We start from the raw sequence: 22676 nt of genomic DNA, 5'->3' as shown, positions 1-22676 counted from the left end.
GCGGCCCCGGGCCCGCCGCCTCCTCCCCGGGCGCCGGCCGGGCGGCGGCGGCGGCGACTGGCGGGCGCGCGGGCCGCTCGCGGGGCGCGGCGCAGGGCAACGAGCCCGGACGGGACGCACTGACGAGGCGCCGACTCCAATGGCGGCGGCGGCGACGGCGGGGACGAGGCTGCGCGACGTCAGCGCGCGCAGGGCAGGCCGGGAGCGCCGACGGGCCGCCGCGCGCCGCGCCTGCGCGCCATCGCCGGGCGGGATGGATCTCGCGCCCGGGTCCTGGTATCGCGCGGCGGGGGCGGGGCGAGCCCGCGGAGTCAAGTGGGCGACGTCCTGCCCGGCCACCCGGGGCAGAGCTGGAAGCGGCGGGGAGTTGGCGGCCGGCCTCGTCGGGCGTGCACCTGCCGGGCCCAGCGCCTGCAGCCTCTGCCCCTGGCGCCCTGTGCGTATCCCCGAGGTCTGAAGAAGCAGAGCCGGCGAGTCGGACCACGACCACCTACCTAAAGCCGCTCACGGCAGGGCGGACCCGACGGACCACCCTCCGGCCCGGCCCAGACGCCCCGCAGACCTGCCTCAGAGGGACACCCTGAGTGCCGCTCTGCAGCCGCTGGGGCTGCACCTCCCCGCTTCCCAAGTTTCGTCTGTGTCCTTGCCTTCTGCAACCGCTGTTCCGGGGGACCCTGGCTTGGGCCTCCTCGAGGGTCCTGCTTTTCAGCGCTCTCTTGGGTCTCCGCGGTTCATCGCCGGTTTGCATTTTAGAGTCTTGACCCCGATTTAACCACGGGGAGGAAAAGAGGGTTCAGCCCCACACTGGGCCCTAGTCCAGGAGGGACAAGGGGCCTTTGGTCTCCGTTTGGAGACGGACAGCCCTGAAGGAGTTCAGTTCTATTCCTCACTCACCCCACCCCTCAGCGTAGGCCCCCAGCCTGGACCCGCCTCCCAGCTCCAGAGCCCCTGTGGCCACTCCCCACCCTGGCTTCCAAACGGCTCTTTTCCTTCCAGCCCTCCCTCCTGCGCACTCCTGTAACCTTCACAGACCCCAGGCTCTGCGGAAGGAGAGAGGCCTAGAATGCTCAGGGAAGGGAGCCAGGCACGTGGGCATCAGAGGATCATCCCCAAGGGGGACACCAGCAGGCAGGTTAGGCCCTAAGCAGGGGAGATGGGGACTGCTAGGGTCATCGTGGGATCCCAAGACAGGCTCAGAAGCTGCACCAGCGCCGGAGACACAGGATCAGCGGGGTACCAGGCAACATCTCTGGCGGCTTCAGGGGGAGGTAGAGATGGTGCCGGCAGGTGGGTGGGCCATGGGGGAGTCCGCTGCGCCCCATTGCTCGTCACTGGGTCTCCCTGGGCCCTGCCCGACCTGAGGATGGAAAAGGCAGGCTGCTCACAAGGGCGAGAGGAAGATGCGATTGTTGCCCTGCAGATGGCTCGGCATCCCGCAGGACCTGGCTGCGCTCGGGCCACGGGCAGCTCGTGGTAAGGTGAAACATTATCTTGGTTCTTGAAGGCACAGGCGGGAGACGCGTGCAGTCCCTCTCCCTAGCCCTCCACCCTGACGGCACACGTGCACGTGGGTCTGTCGATTTGCTCCCCGCACACAGCTCTGCATCTCACGGAAGCTGTCAGGGACCGCCCACCGCTCCCCGCATCCCTCCCAAGGGCATCCCTGGGCTGGTCAGACTCAGGCTGTGTCGGATGCAGCAGGTGGCTCCCAAAAGAGGCTGCGCAGATTCATCCAAGCTGGGGGACGGGGCCTAAGGGCTGTGGCCCCGAGTGCCCGAGACCACCTGGCTGGAGGCCCCTCTCCCCTGGGTGTTGGCCATAGATCACCCAACAACTGGCCTTGGGGGGCCTGCAAACAAGGACACCTGTCCACCCAGTGGGTAATGAAAGCGCCCACACCAGTGTCTCGCTCTCTGTCTCTCCTCAGCTAAACTCCAAGTATATTCCTGAGCAGGGGTCTCCTGGAAACCCCCGTCTCTGCGGAGCTTTCTGTAGAGCTGTTTCATCCCCAAAAGACTTGCTCATGTTCTCCAGACATGTGCCCCCCACCCCGGAAGTAACCTTCTGTTACCTCCTGTGAGTCTAGCGTTTTACAGTTTCGAAACCTCTTTTTAATTACTTCATTGGGGGACGCCTGGGTGGCTCAGTTGGTTAAGCGGCTGCCTTCGGCTCAGGTCATGATCCCAGGGTCCTGGAATCGAGTCCCACATCGGGCTCCTTGCTTGGCGGGGAGCCTGCTTCTCCCTCTGCCTCTGCCTGCCATTCTGTCTACCTGTGCTTGCTCTCTCTCCCTCTCTCTCTCTGACAAATAAATAAAATCTTTAAAAAAAAATAATTACTTCATTGGCTCATTCATTCCATGAACGTTAATTGAACACCTGCTTATGTGGGGTGCTGGGAGTTAGGCAGCAGTCTCCACCCTGAGGAGCTGGCAAGGGGACTGAAGATCTTTGACGCAGCCTGGAGAGCCGCTCTGCTTGTGGCACTGAGCACCTGCTGTGTACGGGGACCAGGCGCAGGGGCAGGATCATCCAGATGCTGCCCTGTGACCCAGAAGGGAGACAAATGGGGACAAACAGGTCACCTTCGATTAGAGCTGAGACAGCCAGAAGGCACCACTGGTCTGGTCTCAGGAGGACCTCTGGGGCCCCGTCCAGAATGGGGGCTCTGGGGCAGCAGCTCGTTGGCTAGGACTTGGAACCGGGACACAAGGGAGCTGCAGCTGCCCGTGCCAGGCCAGGGCTGGGACCCACTGCTGTGTGCAGTGCAGGTAGACAGCCGGGCACATGGGGGTGCACAATGACAGTCAGCAGACCACGGAGGCACCAGCAGCTCTGGGGGCCTGGAGCAGCTGAGCCCCCAGAAGTTAGAGAGCTCACCAGGGCTCCACCGGGAATCCATGGCCAGCTGGCGGGCGTTAACCAGCTTCTGGCACCAGGCGGCCTGTCCTGTCCTCCGAGGGCATCCTCGGCTCCAACCCCTCTGCGTGACTTCCCCGAAGGGCCCAGCCGCACCCCTCCCCTGCCTCTGCTGGTCAGCAACGTTCCCTGCTTTTCCAGGAGCTGAGCTTTTAGAATCTTAACTCCACTTTGCCAGCAGCATTCTGCTTCCTCGGTCCGAAGACAATGCCAGGTGGGTCCTCAGATGTCTCAGAGCTGCGGGGGGGGGGGGGGGGGGGGGGGGGGGACGGATATGATACAGATGCCCCCTGCTGGTGGTCGAGGAGACTGCGGGAGTGGGGGTGCTCTTTGCTGTTGTCCCAAGTCAGGTGACCTTAACCTTGGCAATGAAATGCGGTAAGCTGTGGCCAAGCACCCTGCCCTGCTCAGTCTGGGGGAGTGGGATGCGGGGGACCTCACTTCACCTGGCAGCCGGGGGCAGCTCTCAGCCCAGGAGGGCCCAGCACAGCTGGCTCTGGGCACGGTGAGAGCCCAGGCTCGCTCAGACAGCAGGAAGAGGCATTCTCTTCCCTCTGCCGTCTCCCAGGGCCTGTCCTGGCATTTATTATTTGCTGCTTAAGGTCATGCTGCTTAAGGTCGTGCTCGGAGGGGAAACACAGGCCTTCACAGGCTCCCCAAGCCCACACTTGTGACTCGGAACCCCTGCAGACCCCTGCTGGGGGCAGGGGCAGTATCAGTCACCTGGCAGAGGACAGTGGAGGGGGCAGCTGAGAATCCGTCCCAGGGGAAGGGGATCAGGGACACCCCCAAGCCTCCAGCACATGCCACATCATCCCACGGGATGTCACTTTACAAAACACAAGTTCAAAGACAAAAGTATTAAGAACATCGAGATGGTGCTTGCCAAGCCAGCCCCGCTGAGCGCAGTGGGACGCCCTGAGGGCAGGCCTGGGTCACAGGTCCACAGGTCCTCCGGCACCATGAAGACTCACAAAGAGAGGGGACCACAGAAGCCAGTGGCCAGAAAACTGGGGGTGGGGGCCGGACCGGGTGCCTGGTGGGGCAGAAATGAAGAGCAGGGCGCGTCCTGCTTTTCTTCCGGGGAGACCCCCCCCCCGGTGTCCATGGTTCGGACCTGGGCGCCTCACCTGGCCCTGTCGGAGCCCCAGCCCAAGACAGCGTCTGGGTCTGGAGATGAGAAGCTTCCTCTGGTGCTCAGCTAGGCCCGCAGGAACTGTCAGTGGTCGCGATGGCCTGGAAGTAGTGGGACGCCGAGGGCAGGGCCCAGAGTGGGAGAAGCAGGCCTGTCCAAACAAGCCGCACGCAGTCCGGCTCCGGGCTTTTGGTCACAAGAACCGAGAGGTTTCACTTCCACTGAAGGCTTGAGTTTCTGTCCCCTGCGCCCAGGAGTCTTGACTGCAACAATGACACACGGCGTGCAGCCCCCGGGGCCAGACCTCAGCTCGCCAAGGGGGGTCTGTGGCGCTCAGGTAACCATCACCAGCCAAACGCTGCGCAGCCAGCCCCTCTTGGCCGGCTCCAAGGCCCCACCACAGTCCCCTCACCACACTTCCCCTCGGCCTGGGATGCTCTTCCCACTCTCTGATAGGCACGCTCCGCTCCCTGTTCGCGTCCTCTCCCAGGCCTGCCCGGGGCTCCTGGGTGGTCTGGCCCTCCCTCCTGTGGCTCTCCTGAACCTCACGCTCACTCTGGGGGACCTTGGGGCTCCGCCAAGTCATGACCTATCTGCAGGAGCTACGCTTGACCTGACTGTGAGGGGCCTGCCCCAAGCAATGCTGCCTTGTGAGCCTGAAAACCCAAAGTGAGGGAGAGAGAGAAAGAAAGACGTTTTGCACCCCTATAACCCGCTCAGCCCTTGAGCTCTGCCTGCATGGGGTTGCGGAATTTGGGGCTTATGTACCGGTGCAGCCTGTCAGCTCTTTCCCGGGAGCCCCCTCCCAAAGGTGGGTTGAGCTCCCTGATCCAGCCCTCCCTGAAGCTGAACCTAATTGCCCGGGTTCCTAGGCTGGGATCTGGGCCCGGGCATGGGATTCTTCAAGGTTCGAGATGATGCCCAGGTGGTTGCAGACAGCAGAGCTAGCCCGAGGACATGTGGCCAGTGGACATCTCCGGCTTTGCGGGCAGTGGGACAACATGGCCGCTGTCCGTCACCCCTCTTTCCCCTTCAAGCCGTGCCTCAGTCCATCCCCCATCCTCCTGGCTCAGCTTTGAGGGGCAGCTGGGCTCGGGGGAGAGGCGGGCAGGAGCCCAGCTCGGCCGCACTGAACCGTCTTCACTGAGAGGTCAGTTGTCCTGCCCAGGCCTGGGCCCAGACGTGCCAGGAAACAGTCTGATTCAGTGAGCCTGAGGTCATTTGGGCTGGGCCACCCAGGCAGCCCCAAAGCTGTGGGTTGGGTAGGGTCCCCTGGGTCCTCAGCTCGGTGGAGGTCCTGTGCGTTCACCCTCAGCAGGCGGGAGAAGCTTGCCTTTCCCGGCCTCGGCGGCTCTGCCTGTGGCTCCCTGCAGCCCCCTCACCCCACAGTCCACGTGCCACGTGCCAGGGGTGCCCCCCCACAGGGCTGCCGTGGCAGTGACCCTTCCGCAACACCCCTCAGTATCAGTGACTTGCCCACTCCCTCCTTCTGCTGCCTGCAGTAACCCCAAAAGCACTTCTACCCCAGGGCCTGCCCTGGAGAACTCAAGGTAAAATGCAGGGGTGAAGAAGGGGTAGTGGACACAGAAGCACCTTCAGTGAGATCCAACCTCCCCCCTTCTCTTCCCTTCCACCCCACCCCTGGCCACCTTTCCCGGCCACCTTCCCTTCACAGGTCCTCGTGGCTCTGTGGCCAGGCACCCTTCTAGGCTCTGAGGACCTTCTCGGCAGAGGTTCTCACCCTCCCACGCTGCTCGCCTCGGCCGTCTGCAGCTGGCCCTGCTCAGTGAGACTGTGCTGGTGGCCTCGAGGCTGCGTGTGCTTGCTGCTGGCGGCAGCTTCGAGGACAGGCCCGCGTCACCGGCAGCCGGGTCCAACAGTAGGGCCAGGTCAACGTGGGCTCTTGGATGGAGCGTGGACGCGGGGGCAGGGGCCTGCCCCCCCATTCCCGTGCCTGTTTCCATCCCCTCCAAAACCTCTACAGGCCTCTCCTGCCCTTGCCCCGTGCTCTGTGTGGTCACCTGGAGTCCTGGCCCTGGGGCCACAGTAGGGGAGCTCCTGGGGCAGCTGGGCTTCCAGACCCCCATGTGGAAAGCTCACGGAGCCCTTCTCTCAGCCAGGAGAGGGGGTGCACAGACAGCAGGCCTCCTGCCCTGTCTCAGAGGGGCTCCTGGGATGCTTCCAGGCCTGGCCAGCAAGCTCGGCCCTGCTGAGCCTCCTGGAGGCCCAAGTGCCGGGGACTCCCTTGTGTGGACTGGCCTCCTTTGCCCGGCCTCAGAAGCCTCACTCCGGGGGAAGGTGTCTCGTGGGCCGATACAGCTGCCCAGGCGTCCTGGCTCCAGTCATCTCCAGGGAAGGCCAGTGCTTGCGTGGACAGCATGTCCCTCAGCTTGCAAGCAAGAACATTCTCAGGCGGGTGTGGGCTTGAGGGAGGAGGGGACTGGGAGAGGGTGCTATCCCCTCTCCCCCGTGACAGCCCAGCCCCACTCGCCGGTGGGGAGATGGTCTCAGTCCAGGGATATAACCCTCCAAACCCAGTTGCCTCCGAACCTCTCAGGCAGGACAGGAGTCTTGTCTGCTCCCCAGGAGCGCATTGCGTGCGTCCTGGGTGGTCTTCAGACCCCGTCGGTGATGGCTGGGGTGACCTGCGGCTGTCTTGCCCCGTCTCCCACCGGATCGTCGTACCTGGGAGGACTTCACAGTAAAGATACGGCACCCCCGAGGTCTGGGCGGCCAGCTGTTGGAGGCATGGACAGACGCATTCGTGTTTGAAAACGGACACTTAACTGAGAAATGGGGGCAGGTAACGGGGAGGCGGAGCACGTCGGGGTCAAGGGCAGGGCTCCTGCGTCTGCCTGGAGGCTGCTGAGTTGCTCCGTCTGAAACCACAGGAAGTGCACCGTCCCCCTCCTGCAGACAACCTGCATAGCTTCAGGGCAAGGTCGCCCCCAGAGACCGACCCGGTAGTGCCACAAATGCGTTCAGACAGTGACTTTTACTCCGTATTTTCAGCATTCTCAGTATTTCCAGAACAGCGTGTGACTGCTATTTTTACCTCCATGGCTCTCTTTCGTCGTGTCAGCTGTCAGCCGCTCGTGGGTACCTCTTTGTTCCAGGGCTCCCTAACGCGGGTGCAGATGAGCAAGGCCGGACCCGGCCTCCTCCTCCCTCCTGCCCGGGCTCCACGCCCACCCTCAGAGGCCCAGGGAGGCCGTACGGAGGCTGCCGCGTGCCCAGCGCCGGGAAGGTTCTGCCCCTGCCCGCGGTTCTGCACAGACACAGACCCGCGCTGGCGGAGCTTGTGGGACCTCTGCCCCTGGGTGTGGAGAGGAAGGTGCCCCTTGGCTCAGGCAGCAAACCCCCTTTCTGAGCTGCTTCCTCCCTTTCACCTCACAATTAGCGAAACTAGGCGTGTTTGGGAAGTCCGGGCTTGAGAGATACGGCTTCTACCTCGCCTGCCCCGAAGCGGTAGGGTCGGAGGGGCCCCCAGGGGAAGCCGCCTCTGCTGCCAGGGCCATCGGGGAGGGCCCCCCCAAACCCGTCCTGTCCCCATCCCCAGAGCATGCAAGCCAACCTAGGGGCTGCAGGGCCTCCCCCACCACGAGAAAAGTAGCCTGGAGGCTTGGTCCCCACCTCCCTGTCCATCTGAGGGTCAGGGTGGACCAGGGGCAGAGGGCTGACCCCTGAGGAAGGCTCCTGCCCTGGGACAGGCAGACCTGAGGGAAGGGTCCTTCTTCGTCCCAGACAGTGGAGTGTGCAGGGGGCAAGGACCCAACGTCCTGAGACCAACATGTTGAGAGCTTCCATCTGGGGTCCAGCCCCCACAGCCCCTGAGCTGTGCCCCATCCCTGCCCCCATCGCCCACCAGGCCACCCTGGCCTTGGGAGCCAGGAGGGGGGCCGAGGTGCAGCCGCCCCGCTACTTGCCACCGGCTTTCCCAGCCACACCCTTCACTGGGGTTTCCTGCAGGGACCCCCGGTGGCTTTGGGCCTCTGACAGGAGCAGGTTTCAGGGCCTCTCCGGGACCCTGGCAGCACCTGAGGCGTAGGTGGAGTAAAGGGGTGGGGGCAGCGGCGGGGGGGGGTTGGGGGGCTTCGGCTGGGTCTGTGGTCAGTGGCGCCGAAGGGGAGGGAGGGCCCGTGGGGCAGGTGCCCCGTCAGGTCCAACCTGAGGAGTTAGACCCCAGACCCCTCTACCTCCTTCCAGGTCTTCTGTGACCCTTGCTGCGCTATGGCCCACCCTGCCTGCCGCCCTGCAATGGCTTTGCTGCCGGCCCTAGGGCAGGGTCGCCGTGCTGCCCCCACCGCCCACTGCCAGCCCACTGCTCCCATCAGCCCTCCTCCCCCCACTGCCAGCCCCCCGCCCCCTCCCAGTGTCAGCAATGACCGTACAGAGCCCGGTTCCTCACTTTATTCGTCACAAACTTGTTTTAAAGGGCTGCTGCCCTGTGAGCAGGTGGGAGGGAGATGGGCGCTGCCAGGAAAAGCGTGTTAGTGATGAGAAAGGGTTTAGGGCCTGAAGGGGCAGAAGAGTCAGGTTTGCCCCAGGAAGCAGGGAGTAGGTTTGGGCTCCTAGGCAGGGCAGTGGCAGGAGTGGGGGAGACCGGGCCGCCGCTCCCACACCCTGTCCAGGCTTTCTCTGCGTCCTTTCCACACCAGAGCCTGTTCTGCCTACCTGGGAGCTCCAGCTTCCCTGGGTACAGCCCTCCCTGTGTCCCCTAACTGGTGGGCTTCGGGGCACTGGGACCCCTGGGCTTGAGCTGGTTGGTGGAGACCGTGTGGCCATGACCAGGTCTGAGGGAAGGCTGCGCCACATGGCCAGCGGCTTTGATCTGGGCCTGGGGTGAGTGCAGGTTACCTGGCACCCCTGGCCAGCGGTGGGAACACCCCATGCATACCTAGCCAGGCAGAGGTGCCCCAGGCAGGCCCAGGGAGGTGGGCTGGTCCTGAGGCAGAGCAGGGGGCACCAGAGAGGGCAGTGGGGCGGGCCTGACACAACAGGTGCAGGTGTCCAGAACTGCCCCTTCCCCAGAGGTCCAGGGCCTCCAGGGCTGCAATTCCAGTGGGAAAACTGATCCCACACTGTGTGGCTTCAGCCTCCAGCCTAGTCCCACCGGGACACTGAGGGGGGTGACAGAGGTGAGCTCAGGCCCCTTCTGCAGTGCCTCGGGAAGGGCACAAGCCCGGTTGTCCCCGATCCTCATGGCTTAAGGGCTAGAGCTGTCCACTGACCTGCTGAGACCTCCTGCTCTGGCCGGCCGGGTGAATGTCTCGTGCCCCCTCTGCTCCAGGGTTCAGAGCAGAATGTCCAGGGAAACGGCTCCAGGAGCCAGCCCGTCACTAGACAACCCTGTCCCTGGGAGCCTGGTGTCATCCCTGAGAGAAGGGGGTGCCCTCCTCTCGGGGGAAGCACTGACTGCATAGTTCAGAGCCCCTGAACCTTCTGCCTTCAGAGGCTGTCACTGGCATCTGGCCCAGGAACTTGGAGCTGACCCACAGCAACGCCTCCCCCTTCTCCCTGCCTCCCTCCTCCCCCAGGTCCTGGAGCCGGCAGTAGCCATCTGTGGCCTTGGGAGAGGTGTCCGTGCTCCGGCCTCTCCCGCTCCGTCCTGAGAGGCACCGCCCACCCCGGGGAGCCCCGTGACACACTCCTGTTGCCTAGAGCGTGTGACGCCAGCCGCCACACTGGCCCCTTCCAGAAAGCAGCAGCCCCCTGCCCGCTCCCCCACTGCTGTATCCAGTGGGGCAGGACTGGGCCCGCCCTCGTCACCCGGCTGTTGTAGGCAAAGGCCACTGCTCTCCCCGGGCGGGGCCGAGGGATCAGGAGCCCCGAGGCACGCTGGCTGGCACATTCCAGGACTGGCTTCCGTGAGCCCCACTGCGGCCGCAGAACTGGTCAGGGCTGGGATTTGCGCTATGGGGCTGGAGGACAGGGCCAAGTGCTGGTGCTGGGGCCCAGAGCCAAGCTGCTGGGAAGCTGGCAGTGGTCCCACACGGGGGCGCGGTGGACCCCTCTCTCTGTGTGGCCACACTGTGGGCCAGTACACCAGCGGTGCCCTGTCTGGTGGGGGGCAGGACCACGTCGATGGGCAGATCCTGGGCCAGCCGCACCCCCTCTCAGGGCAGGAGGAAGGGGCCAGGGCTACCCCAGCGGCAAGACCGGCCTTCCCCGGGATGCGCTCTGAGGAGCTGCGGCTGGCCTCCTTCTGCGACTGGCCGCTGACCGCCGTGGTGAGGCCTGAGCAGCTGGCTGCTGCAGGCTTCTTCTACACTGGTGAGTTCCGGGGGTGCCACTGGGGACCCTGCGGGCCTGGGGCCCCTCCCCCTATAGCAGGGCGGGGCTGGCCCTAGGCAGAGGGGGCAGGGGTCCCGTGGCCTTTCTGCACCTGTCCCCTGCCTCGAAGTCTCCCCTTGGGTGGCCGGTGCACAGGGGGGGTTGGGCTGGAAAGCGTGTGGGGCATCCACGGGGCCCTGGGGTCCAGGGTCAGGTCTGTAGCACCCCCAACCCGTGGACCCTGTGGATCCCCAGGGTGAGGGCTGCGGGGGCAGAGACAGGAGGCACCTGGTGCTCTCCTCTCCGTCACTGGGACATCCATCCAGGCCGTGCCCCTGCCCCTGTCTGCCTGCAGGCATGTCATTCCCCTGAATGAAAGTCCGCACCACTGCCCAGGCACTACTATCCCTACTTCGCCTCTGAGAAAGTGGGGTGCTTGTGAAATCCAAGAATAAGGGCAAAGAGGGGGCAGAGACCCTGGGTGCCCCCACGGCTCATGAGCCACCCCAGATAGCCCTTGGCACATAAGGGAAGGCCACGTGGGAGCCCCCACAGCCCTGGGGGACACACCTGGCTGAGCGGGTGGGTACCAAGAGATCGGGAGTGGGCAGGGCCAGCATCTGTGCTCCGCCCAGGCCAGCAAGACAAAGTGAGGTGCTTCTTCTGCTGCGGGGGTCTGCAGAGCTGGGAGCAAGGGGATGACCCCTGGACAGAGCACGCAGAGTGGTTTCCCAGGTGAGGACCCTGCAGGCCGCTCCTAGGGCTGGGGACGGGCCAGCTTCCCCTTCCGGGGGCGGGGGCGGGGCTGCCGCACTCTGGGGCCGGGGGCGTCTGAGGACAGAATGTTTGCTGTTCCTTCCCTGACACTCCACAGAAGTTGTCTCCAAAACAGCCTTCCCAGCAAGGGCCTCACCCTCTGTGACCCCCAGCTGCCCGCTGCAGGGCCCTGTGGGGACACAAGCCTGGCTAGAGGGGCTCCCCTGCAGCCCAAGCCGCACCACGGCGCCTCCCAACCTGCTTCCTTCAGGTGTGAGTTCCTGCTCCAGACGAGGGGACGGGACTTTGTCCGCATCGTGCAGGAGGCCCGTTGCCACCCGCTCTGCTCCTGGGTGAGTCCCGCCTCTCCTTGGGACTTGGGGGAAGGGTCCCTCGCCCCTCCCCCCAGCTCCTCTGTCGACTCTAGGCACAGATGTTCTCTTTCTCCTTTCAGGACCAACCAGAAGAGCCAGAAGACGGGTCCCCTGCCATCCCCTCAGGTGAGCCGTGGTGCCTGCCCCCGGCTCTGCTCTCCAGGCGCCTTCGGCCCGCCCCGTGGTGGAGGCGATCAGTGCCGGGAGAGTGAGGCTCCTCGGCCAGCTGTCAGGGGCCTACCTGGGCTCGCTCAGGGCGCAGGGGGCTGCGTGTGGGGGCACTGTGCCCGGGGCTGCAGGGGAGAGGAAGCAGCCCCTGCTACCACTGAGTAACCCACCGTGGGCATCGCCAACCCCGGGCTGGCACTGGGAGCGTGGAGAAGAGATGCAGGTGTACCAGGTGCCCCCTGTCCCCCGCGGTGGCTGTAGTCGTGAGCCCACAAGGGGCAGCGGCTGCTGTCTACACTGAGCCCAGAACCGCAGGGTGAGGGCCCGAGGGGCTCCGGGGCTCAGACCCCGGCTCTTCTTAGTCCGTTGCAAGTGACTTCCTCCCTGAGCCTCATCACCCCGAGCCCTGAGACGGGGACGGTGCCAACCGTGGGGAACTGAGCCGGGCTACACCGGGCCCCTGGCGGGGTTCTGTCCCCAGTGGCCTCGGCAATGAGCTCTGACTGTCTTTCCGTGTCGTGGTGCGTCTGAATCACCAGGAACGTCCCTCCCTGGAACCTCGATAAGGCGGCCAAGATGGCCTCAAAGGTCCCTGGGGACCAGCCACAGTAGCAAGCCGCCGCCTCTCTCCCATGACCCTGAGCACCGCCCCCTGACCCCAGCCCTCCTCTCCTCGGTCCAGTGCCCCCTCCCTGTCTTGCAGGTGCCGGGGACAGCCAGGAGTGGTCCGCACGGTGCCAGTGCCCAGCGGTGCAGGCCGTGCTGCGCATGGGCTTTGAGCCGGACCGCGTGCGGAACCTGCTGCAGCGGAAGTACAGCTGGGCAGGGCCGGCTGACCTCTCCGCATCCTGGCTGGTGGCAGACCTGCTCCAGGAAGACGACGGGGACCGGGGGCCGGGGACCAGAGGTACGTCCCTGCCCCAGCGTCTCCCTGCTCATCCCTTCTGGGCGCAGCCCCCAGGGCCGGGTACTTGCTCCCACGGCCACCGTGCAGGGTCTGCGGGGACACGTCCCGGTGGCGTGGGCTCTGGGGTTTACGGCATGGGGAGGCGGGCAGGAGGGCTGTGGGGCCGGGCGGGCTCCTGTCAGAGCCTCTGGGTGGGGTTTCACGTCCCCTAGGGAGCCTCCGTTCCGTTCCTCACCCCTACAGCTCCTGTCCACACGGGTCCCGAGCTGCCCACGCCCAGAAGAGAGGCCCAGTCAGAGGGTGCCAGGGAGTCAGGTGAGGGTGCGGCCCACCTGGGGGCAGGGCCAGCTCCCCTGCCTCCTGGGGGAGGGGGCCCTCCTCCTTCGGCCCAGGACAGGTGGCAGAGGTCTGGGGTAGACACGGGGTCCTCCGGGGCAGGGGGGAGCCCAGGCCCCGAGGCACCTCCGGGTTCTCGAACCCCAGGGGCCGGGGATGCGGGAGAGCAGCTGCGGCGCCTGCAGGAGGAGCGGACCTGCAAAGTCTGCCTGGACCGCACCGTGGGCACTGTCTTCGTGCCCTGCGGCCACCTGGTCTGTGCCGAGTGTGCACCCGCCCTGCAGCTGTGCCCCGTCTGCAGGGCCCCCGTCCGCAGCTGCGTGCGCACCTTCCTGTCCTAGGCCAGGTGAGTGGCCACTGCGCTGCCCACGGGCAGAGCCCAGCCTGGCCCGCCTTGGGCACGTCCTTCCCCATGTGGGCCTCACAGATGTCTGGACGGGCCTGGACGGTGACCCCCCCCGCCCCCCCATCCCAAGCTCCTTATCTCACGCGATCTTAACTCCAGGGTGGGCCAGCCTGGCGGGATGGCGGGAAGGAGCACGTCGGATCTCCTCCAGCTCCCCGGCCCTGGCAGGTGTGGCCGATCAGCGCGCTACCTTCCCCTGACGCTCAGATCCTTGCCCTGGGTCCTTCTCAACACAGCACCCTGGCTGGCCACCACCGCTTTGCTGGGGCACCTTAACCGTACCAGCCAGGCCCAGCTCTGCCTCGATTTCCCCAGTGATCGGGGGGATAAGGCCGCCTGTCCAGCTGGGTGTGTGGGCCGCAGCCGGGCCCAGGGGAAGGAGCTCCGGCGGTGCACTGCCGTGAGGAGGGGCCTGGCCGGGCGGCCGGGCAGGAGTGCGTGACGGGTGTGGGAGGGGAGCGTGAACCTTTGATTTGTACAGGGGCAGAAAGCTTGGCCTCCTGGTTGTCAAGGGATTCTGTGCCTCTCCCCATCTCTCCGAGCACCTGCCGGGGGCTCCAGTGGCTGGGGAGGGGCTCCTGCAGGCTGAGGCCCTGGTCCGCGGACGAACCAACAGGCCACGGCCCGTTCATCCTTCCTCCTCTCCCAGGTGCCGGCTGCCACGCGGGCGCCCTGCCCATCTCCGCCTACTCCTCGGGCCACAGGGCAGGCCTGCTGAGGACAGCGGAGCTGGCAACCAGAACAGGCTGTCCCCAGTCCGCAGCCGTAGGCCAGGGTGGAGGGAGCTGCGGACGGCGTGGCGAAGGGGGTCTAAAGCGGGGTTTTCGGGGCTTTTGGAGATTCACAGTAAAGTGGTGGGTTTTCCCTGGACCGTGCTCAGCAGCCTCTGTTCCAGATGTGCCAGCCCGGGCCCCCCCCCCGCTTACCAGCCGGGCGGCAGCCAGACCTCTCCCGGCGTGTCCCCCCACATGCCTCCTCGTGCCCGGCGGGGCCCCTTCCGTCCCCTCTCCTCTCCCTCATTCTGTTCTTCTCAGCGTCGTGATGACTTCTAAAGCCACCTTGCCTCAGGTCACTTCTGAGACTGGGCTTGTAAATGTCCACCAAACCCTGCCTCTCGGGGAAGCAGGTCTGCGAGGCAGTGTCCTGCTTTCTACATGGGGGCACTTTGGGGATCCTGTAGGACCAGGGCTTAAACCCTTTCTGTGAACAGCACCACTGGCCAAGGACAAGGAAGGGCCCTGCTCTTGGACAGAGGGGGCCTCTGCTCCTGGCCGCACCCAGCCGCCTCCCCAGGGCTCCATCAGTGGCCCCCGGAGCAGGTAGGGACTTTGCCTGGGTGACAGCTCACAGCAGCCCAGGTGTGCCGTTTAACCAGGAGCCCGGCTGCTCGGAGTGCTGGTGGGGGTCACTGTGGGTTTACACCGGCCTTTGTGGTGGGGTCACACTTTCCTGTCTCAGAGTCCTTGCAGCCACCCCTCCCCCAGCTGCAGGGCATGCAACCTCGGGGCAGGGGGTTGGGTGGTGGTGCAGAGGGGCTGGTGTAGGCACCCAGGGAGGGCTGGTCAGACGGCAGCCGGGCCAGCTGGGGACGCGGGCGACAGAGATCCCGGGGCTGCTGCGGTCTTCTGTGTCTTCTCTCCCTTTTTTTTCCCCCCAGAAAAAAAGAAAAATTATAAATTTTTCTGAAGTTGTAGCCATCCCCAGGTTAGCCCTGGCCCCAATGGCCTGGCTGGTGTCTGGTCACTTGGCCCCGGAGGCAGAAGGGAGGCCAGGGGGGTCTCCCCGCAGTCCTCAGTGGTCCTTGGGGCTGGAGGTCACACGCAGAAGGGACTGGTGGCTCTCACTCACGCAGCCTGTGGGGGCAAGGGAGGGGTGGGCCGAGCTCAGAGAGCTCAGAGAGCCCTGGGGCGGGAAGACTGGGCAGTCAGCCATCAGCAGAGCTGGCCCCTCTGCCTCGGAGAGCCCCAAATGCAAAAGGGACAACATCCCAGCAGCAGAGGGTTCCTGGCCTTTGGCCAGGCGGGGCTTCTAGGACCCCAGCCTTGTGTCTGCAGACAGACACATAGGGGCCACCCTAGGTCCTGGCCACCCAGGCTCCAGTGGTTGGAGGAAGAAACTGCAAGGCCCTCCCAGCCTGGCGAACCCCTCCAGAGCCCCGCATGCCCGGGGCAGTCTGCTCTCATCCTCTGCCCAGGCTGCGTGGCCTGAGCGAGGGCTCTCCTGTCACAGAGATGGGATGCTTGCCACCCCTGACGGCCCTTGGCTAAGAGGGGCTTTCACCTGTAGGGTGGAAAAGGTGTGGCTGCCAAGAGGGCGGGGGTCCCTAGCAGAGGGCCACAGGGGCTGCCTCGAGGGCAGGATCGTGTCCGAGGGCCTCGGTGGGATGGGGGAAGGGGAAGCGCAGCTCCACGATGACAAGGACCCCAGTTCTTGGACCCCAAGTTTCAGGATTGTATGTGGGACCTGGCAAGGCCTCCTTGAGAGGAGGTGGGCAGCGCCCAGTTACCCCCATCCTGAGCCTGGGGGCATGCAGGGTCCTGGACACTACTTTTTAAGAGGAAAGAAGTCCGATTCTCCAAAGAAACCAACACCCCAAACTTCCTGGCTCAGTGAGACCCCTGGAGAAGACGTCGCCCTCCTGCGAGGAGGTCTTTCCAGCACAAAACCATGCTCAGACCCAAGTCCGTGGACGCTGCCGGGCTTGCAGCTCCAGCGGGTGGGCGCCACGCCCCAGAGCCTCGGCGTTTCCACACCCAGCGCAGAGCCGGCATGGAGCCGATCTCGGGGAGCAAGGAATAGGTGGACGGACGGACGATGGACAGATGGACGGATAGGCAGACGGATGCCTGGTGAGGCTTCCACAAGGATAGAAGCCTCGCAGCTACACTAAACCAACGGGCCAGGCCCAGCCAGGGGCGGGCTCTGCTGGCCATGCTTACTAGCGCGCCTGCTCGAACAAGAGGCTGGAAGGCTTCTCCTTGACGAGGTGGAGAGGAAGTGGGTCAAATCCACCAATGAAATCCACTGAAAGAAACAAGACCCAAACAATGGAAAAGATGGCAGACAGAGAGCCCAGCCACAAACCTCTGTGTGCTGATGGCAGAGGCGGGGCGAGCCTGGGGTGCCCCAAGGGGAGGGCAGGCACCGCCCTAGGCCCGGCCCAGGCCTGGCCACGTCCCTCTGGAGGATGGACAGTATGACTCCCCAGGCAGAACGTTCTGGTGGACACTGGCGAGCTCAGCAGGGGGAGGCAGCCTGCAGGGCCAGTCTGGGTCCCCAGGGCTGCGGGGCACCTCACTGTGGCCCAACCACTACCCCCGCCGCGTCCACGAACATCAGCCACCTGCCCCTTGAAGCTGTGTCTGCGCAGCTGGGGGGTGGCTGGCCTTGCTGGGCAGAGGTGATGCATTTCTGAACCGCAGGGCTGACTCCCATGCCGGAACATTTTAATGTAACCAATACGTGAATTCCCCTGTTTTCTCCCAACCGGCAGTGGTCTGAGTGACGGTTTGGGGGGTCACGCAGCGTGAGAGGGACCTGGGGGCTGGTCCAGAGCCAGTCTGGTCTCCCAGTACAGGAAGCCATTCGGCCCCCAGAGAGGGCTCTGCCCACGGGAGCAGTGGCCCCCAGGTGCACCCAGGCCCAACCCAGCCCAGCCTTGTCTTCTGCAGAGCCTTTCCAGGAAATCGTGGCAGAGCCAGGGGCAGTCAGGCCTGGCAAGCGTGCCTGAGATGTTGCAAATCAGAGGAAGGTCAAGGGGGTCCCCCTCTGTGAGCAGAAAGCAAAAGTGTTGCTCAGACGGGACCGGCAGGCACTGAGGCCTGATGGGGCCACCACAGCCGGTAGGGCCTGGTCTCTCAGGCTGCAGGAGACAGAGCGGCCCACCCCTCTGCAGGTCTGAGGCCTGAACCTCTGCTGAACCCACGGCTGCTGTGGGGCTGTGGTGGGACCTGCCCTACAGTCCAGGAGCCCTCGGACCTGGAGGCTTAGGTGTGAGCTGAGCCCTGGTGCCCAAAGCCCAGGGACCCACTCATCTGTTCTTAGGTGGCTGGGCCATCCTCCCCTCTGCTCAGACACAGACCCCCAAGGGCAGGGGGATCCACCTAAGGACCCCTGCTGAGGCGAGGTCTCAGGCTTTGCCAGCAGAAGTCCAGGAGAGGGGCACCTGGGTGGCTCAGTGGGTTAAAGCCTCTGCCTTCGTCTCAGGTTGTGATCCCAGGATCCTGGGATCGAGCCCTGCGTCGGGCTCTCTGCTCAGCAGGGAGCCTGCTTCCCCCCCTCTCTCTTTCTGCTGCCTGCCTCTCTGCCTACTTGTGACCTCTGTCAAATAAATAAATAAAATCTTAAAAAAAAAGTCTAGGAGAACGCAGAGTTACCATCTCTGTATCCAACCTTCTGCTCCCTGCCCATGGCCTGGATGGTCCAGGCCAGCTCACCAAGAGGTTGTTGTGGGCACCCGGGGGCCGCACACTTACAGCTGTCCTTCTCGGCGAAAACACTGACCATGTAGCAGGCGTAGATGAAGGCCAGGGGCTGAAAGACTCCGAGAGGCCAGGATGAGGACAAGGCAAGCTTGAGGCACGGGGGACAGAAGACCCAGGGTGTCCCGACCATGAGGCCACAGCCCCTGCCAGGCCTGTTTCCTCATCTATAAAATGCACAAGGAGAGCATGTCTATGGGACTTCCTCAGCTTCCACGTTCCCCTTGCGGGGGGGTGAGCGGGGTAAGGGCTGGCCAGTGGGTGAGTCCGGAAGGTGACCACCTGCTTTAACAAGAGGCTAAGGTGCAGAGAGAAGCCTTCAGAGACACGACCACAGCTGGTGGACCCCCAGACTGAACCCCGAACCCCAGTTCCAGCCCGGCCATCACTGTGGGGTCCTCTTGCCGTAACCAACCACCAGCTTTCTCCTTCTCGGGGAGGGGGTGCCCACATGCAGACACGGCTGGAGAAGTTGGAGCCAGCCAGGCTGGATGGTTCGGCGCAGGTGCCAAGGACCCAGCTCAGCGGGCAGTTCTGGACAGAGTGGACAGGACTGGCTGCTGCCGTGAGGGAGTCAGCGGCTTGACTGGCAAGAGGCTCCCCAGCCAGTCCCACGGGAGGACACTGAGACTTCAGGGGAGAGGACAGGTGGGCATTAGGTGCCCCACGGACAGTGAGACACCAGGACCACTGTGGGAGAAAGGGCTCCAGTTGAGACGGAGGGGGCTGGCACTGCCTGTGGTCCGGTCTCTCTGCACTCATGTGGCCCAGGCAATGTAACCAAGGGTTAACACCTCCCGAGGGTGGCATTCACGCCGCCGGGGAGCTGCATCCTCCTTATGGGAATGAGGGGACCAGCCCTGACTCACAGCCAGAGCCCAGGGTGGGCCCTGAGCAGGACTGCTTGTTTCTAACATGCAACCCAGTGCCACAGGGCCAGAGGTTCCCAGGAAATGCCCACCGTCCTGCGTGCTCACAGGCCCTGGGAGAGGCTGGCAGTCCCAGCTCACCTGGGAGGCTCTGCCCAGGGAAGCAAAGCCAGCCTCCTCCACGAATGCTGGGAAGCTTCGAGGCCGCTGAGGATGGTGAGGTCATGCTGTCGGCCATCCGAGCATCTCCCACACCCAGCGGGGCCTCCACCCCAAGGATGCAGCTTGGAGCAGGAGTCTGATGGCAGTGGCTCGGGGGTGCTTCACCTGACCCTGCTCCACATTCCCTATCCCTTGTGGTGTGGATGGTGTCCATGCTCCAGCGTCCTCCTGCTTGGGTCAGCCAATGGGGAGCCCAGCAGGAGAAGGAAGGCGAGAAACAAAGTGTGGACCCCTCTGTCCCTTCTCTTCAGCTGCATCCCAGGGGCAGGCGGACAGCTCCAATGAGCTCTGCCTGGATGTAACTCCTCCCCACACCCCTGCGGGCCAGAGGGCAACGGCTCTGTGCCTACATACCCCAGGGGAGTGGGATACGCTGTGTTGTCCCTCGCGTGGCACCCAGACTTAGAACAGCCCCTTCACCAGCCCCTGGGCATTAACCCAACCAAAGGTCACCACCTCGGTCTTGCAGGGATCCTGACTTGTCAGGGGGACAAAGAGAAAATGTGCTTCACAGGGGGCCTGCTATGGAGAGACGGCACAGCAGATCTTCTGAGAGAGGGTGGTGGGGTCTGTCTGTGAGACCAGCACAACCCGGGGGGGTAAGAAATGGCATGGGCTGGACAGGAAGGTGGCCAGCAGCACGGTCTTGGAAGCAAGGGGAAGGACAGCATTTCCAGCTGCCTCCCACGGAATGGCCAATCCTCCATCGGCGACGGTGAGACCTGAGGGGTTTACGTAAGCTCTGGGTCTTGGTATCTTCAAGCACAGATCAGGCCCAACAGTCCCCCCTCGATGCCACAAGCCGGTCTCCTCCCCCTCAAGAGGGAAGCTTGAGGAATCCTCTGGAATTCGTATGGGAACCTGGTGTCCGTCCCAGGAAGGGCCGGGCTGGAGCTGGCCGTGGTGCTGAAACCAGCCCTACCACTCTCTTCCTCCACAGGGTCCTGGGGAAGGACACCCCATGACCCCACCTCTGCCTTCCCACCTCCTGTCTGTCCCCTGCACCTCACTCCCAGCTGCTCTCCGAAGTTCCCAGAAGCCCATGGTACCTGCAGATCCCGCTCCACCAGCACTAGGCTACCTGCCTCCATGGCAGGTTCTCTCCTCACCAGCCAGACCGCAGGCCAGCCAGCTAAGGGCTCGCCCCTCCAAGCCCTCCAGAACAATCATCAGAGGGCTGGCTCCTGGGAGGTAAAGCACGTACCAGCGAACCAGTGTTTAGAAACTCGCATTCCATGAAAGAAAGTGCATCCCTGCGACCCGATGGATCCGTCTCTCCCACGGACACACGGAACTCTCCTCCAGCAGCAGCATGTTGGAAACGCCCACCAAGAATCTTCATTGTTCTTCCCCAGTTTCCTTTGCGTTGTCTTTTTAAAAATTCTATAAATGTATGGAGGAGTGTCCTTGCCAAGCTGGTTCTTTCTCCTTTCGAGGAAGCACCTGGGTTCCCACGCATTTTCAGGTAACCATGACCCTCCTTTTGTATCAGTGAGTGAGGTCTGCAGCACAGCACCGGCTCTGGCTTCTGGCCATGGGGACAGCGCTCCAAATGCCCCAGTCTCATTGTCCGTTGGGCCTATAAAAACCAGAGGAGGGAACGCTGGAAGTGTGCAGGCCACCTGAGCTGCCATGTTTTCTTATGCTGTGGACCACCACGAGCAGCCAAGCATTGCCCAAGATTCAGAATTCAATTTCCAGTGTCAGCTGCTGGATGCTGAACCTCTGTCCTGTAAACCCACCTGGACTCATGGATGTCGACGCCACTGTTTACACCAAGCAAAGTCAGGAGCCTCCAGATCTGACCAGTTCCCTCCAGGGACGCGGTGGACACACCCGAGCTGCTCCGTGTGTCCTTTGCGGTGCTCATGGAGCTACTGGCCAACACGGACTGAGCTCCTCCTGCAAGCACATTCACCGGAGCCTTGATGTGACCTCCCCCAAAGGTCCTTCCCCCCTGCTTCCCAAGCCACAGAACAGGAAGCTGAGACACGGGGCTCAAGTGGCTCACAAAGGCAACGCCCGCCCGACCCAGGGCCTCAGCACTGCCCAGGGCTGGAGAAGCACTAGCCAGGCTGGACTCCATGGTGAGGTTCAAGGCTCACCTGGACACACACTCCAAGGTCCTGGGGCAAAGCCACTTGGCTCCTTGCTGGTAGGCCTTGGGTCCTGTGGTGGAAGCGAGGTAGGACAGGAGTGAGTGGGCTCCGTTGGACAATCAGGTCAGGAGGCTCCTTGCCCGGCCTCCCCAGGGCCACCAAATCCTGCAGCTGGGCCTGTCCCAGGCCTAACCCGGCCCTGCACTACCCGCACAGCCTGCACGACACACAGCTTCGGAAAGGGACCTGGGTTGGTCTCCAAGGGGGCAGCGCTTTGCCATGCGCATCCTCCAGGAGCCAGAAGCCATCTGTGTGACCCCGAGAAATTGTTTAGTTGCTGTCGTAGGTTGGACCGTAGCCTCAGAAATACACGATCAAGTCCTCACCCCCAGCACCTGTGAATACGGTCCTATTTGGAAGCACTCTTTGAAGAGACGACAAAATTAAGACGAGGCCACCCCAGATGCTGAGATGTAAGGAAAAGTGATGAGATCTGACACACAAAACACAAGAAAGAAGGCTGTGTGAAGACAGAGCCACGTCTGCCGGTGGGGACGTCCGACTCCGGAGCTGGGGCAGCCCCTCCGCCCGAGCCCCTGGCAGGAACCGACCCTGCAGAACCTTGATTTTGGAGTCCTGCCTCCAGAACGGAGAAAAACAAAGGTTTCCGGTGGCCTGTCATAGTACTTTGTTACGGTGTCCCTGGGAGACTAAAGGACTGAAAAGCCAGAAACCACCGGCCCAGCTGGCGTGGCCTGGCCATGCATGGAGCAGCGGGCGTCCCTTTCAGGGAGAAGCCCAGCACGGGCTCCGGCTCCAGGGGCCTCACAGACAGTGGCCCAGCTCCTCCCAGTGCCTCTCCCTTCCCCACACAGGGAAGCGCCTGCACATGGCTGCAGGGCCAGCCTGCCCTCGGAGGAGCTCCCTGACCTCCCCTTCCTCCAGGGCCCTCCAGGCTGTCTGACCACCTCGGAGTCCACAGTCTGTTTCTTCGTGCTCCTTCCGTGATCCCTAACCTCTGCCTCTGCTACTCACAACCAGTCTCGCTGTCCCCCACATGCACTCGTGAATAAGACACCCCCCACAGAAGGACGAGTTCCCTGACCGACCCCTGCTGAGCAGCACCCTTGGCCGACGGCCTCTCTGTAACAGGCTCTGCCTCTGGGTGTGTGAGCTCAGGACAAGCTCCAGACCCACAGGGTACAGAGCCCACCGAAGGTGACACCCGGAGGAGGAACACCCATTCCATCTGGGCCCGGGGACAGCCTCTAGAGGATGCTCCTGGAGGCTTTGAGAGAGAGAAAGGGGCTGAAGCCCACAGGGGGTTTCCCAGCCCCAGCTTGAGGGGCCTGGTGATGGGGCCATGCTTTCCAGAATACAGAGACCACATGCTCATGGTCAAAGCCAGTCTGGGCTCTGCGGACCAGACAGCTGTGTCCACAGCCACCTAAGCCCCCAAAGAGGGCATGGGGCAGGTGCCCTTCCCGGACCCCTCCTGGAACGGGGTCCCCCCCCCCAACACCTTGATGGCCTCTTCTGGGTATGAACATCTTGCGGCCAGTTTCTGGGCCTTAAGTAAAACTGGGGGGTCCCACCTTCCTCTTCTTCAGACGGGTCCTTATCTCTCTGGAGGAGATGATGGGGAGAAAGGGCCTCCCTAGGGCTCCAAACCAGAGAGGTTGGGCCTTGTTGGAAGAAAGGGAGGCATCTGGGCCCCGTCTGCCTTGTCACT

At 63.7% G+C, this 22676-nt stretch overlaps 1 protein-coding gene across 1 annotated transcript; it reads left to right on the top strand.

The window, feature by feature from the left end:
• The first annotated feature begins 9968 nt into the window (after window positions 1-9968).
• On the top strand, window positions 9969-13208 carry BIRC7 (baculoviral IAP repeat containing 7). The gene is made up of 6 exons (XM_044262269.1): window positions 9969-10326; window positions 10962-11061; window positions 11354-11435; window positions 11537-11582; window positions 12775-12846; window positions 13015-13208. Exons 1-6 carry the CDS (start codon window positions 9969-9971, stop codon window positions 13206-13208), a joined length of 852 nt encoding a protein of 283 aa, XP_044118204.1.
• The last annotated feature ends 9468 nt before the right edge of the window (window positions 13209-22676 follow it).

This window comes from Neovison vison, chromosome 8 (assembly GCF_020171115.1).
Source record: "Neovison vison isolate M4711 chromosome 8, ASM_NN_V1, whole genome shotgun sequence".
Taxonomy (NCBI): Eukaryota; Metazoa; Chordata; class Mammalia; order Carnivora; family Mustelidae; genus Neogale; species Neogale vison.
Note: the sequence above shows the minus strand (reverse complement) of the source record. Positions and strands in the feature narration are given on the sequence as shown.

Bases quoted from the DNA above. Each gene is read 5' to 3' on its own strand.
- BIRC7 (XM_044262269.1), top strand. From the start codon at position 9,969: ATGGGGCTGGAGGACAGGGCCAAGTGCTGGTGCTGGGGCCCAGAGCCA. The intron at 11,583-12,774 runs GTGAGCCGTGGT...TCACCCCTACAG, and splicing joins GTCCCCTGCCATCCCCTCAG to CTCCTGTCCACACGGGTCCC. The intron at 12,847-13,014 runs GTGAGGGTGCGG...CTCGAACCCCAG, and splicing joins AGAGGGTGCCAGGGAGTCAG to GGGCCGGGGATGCGGGAGAG.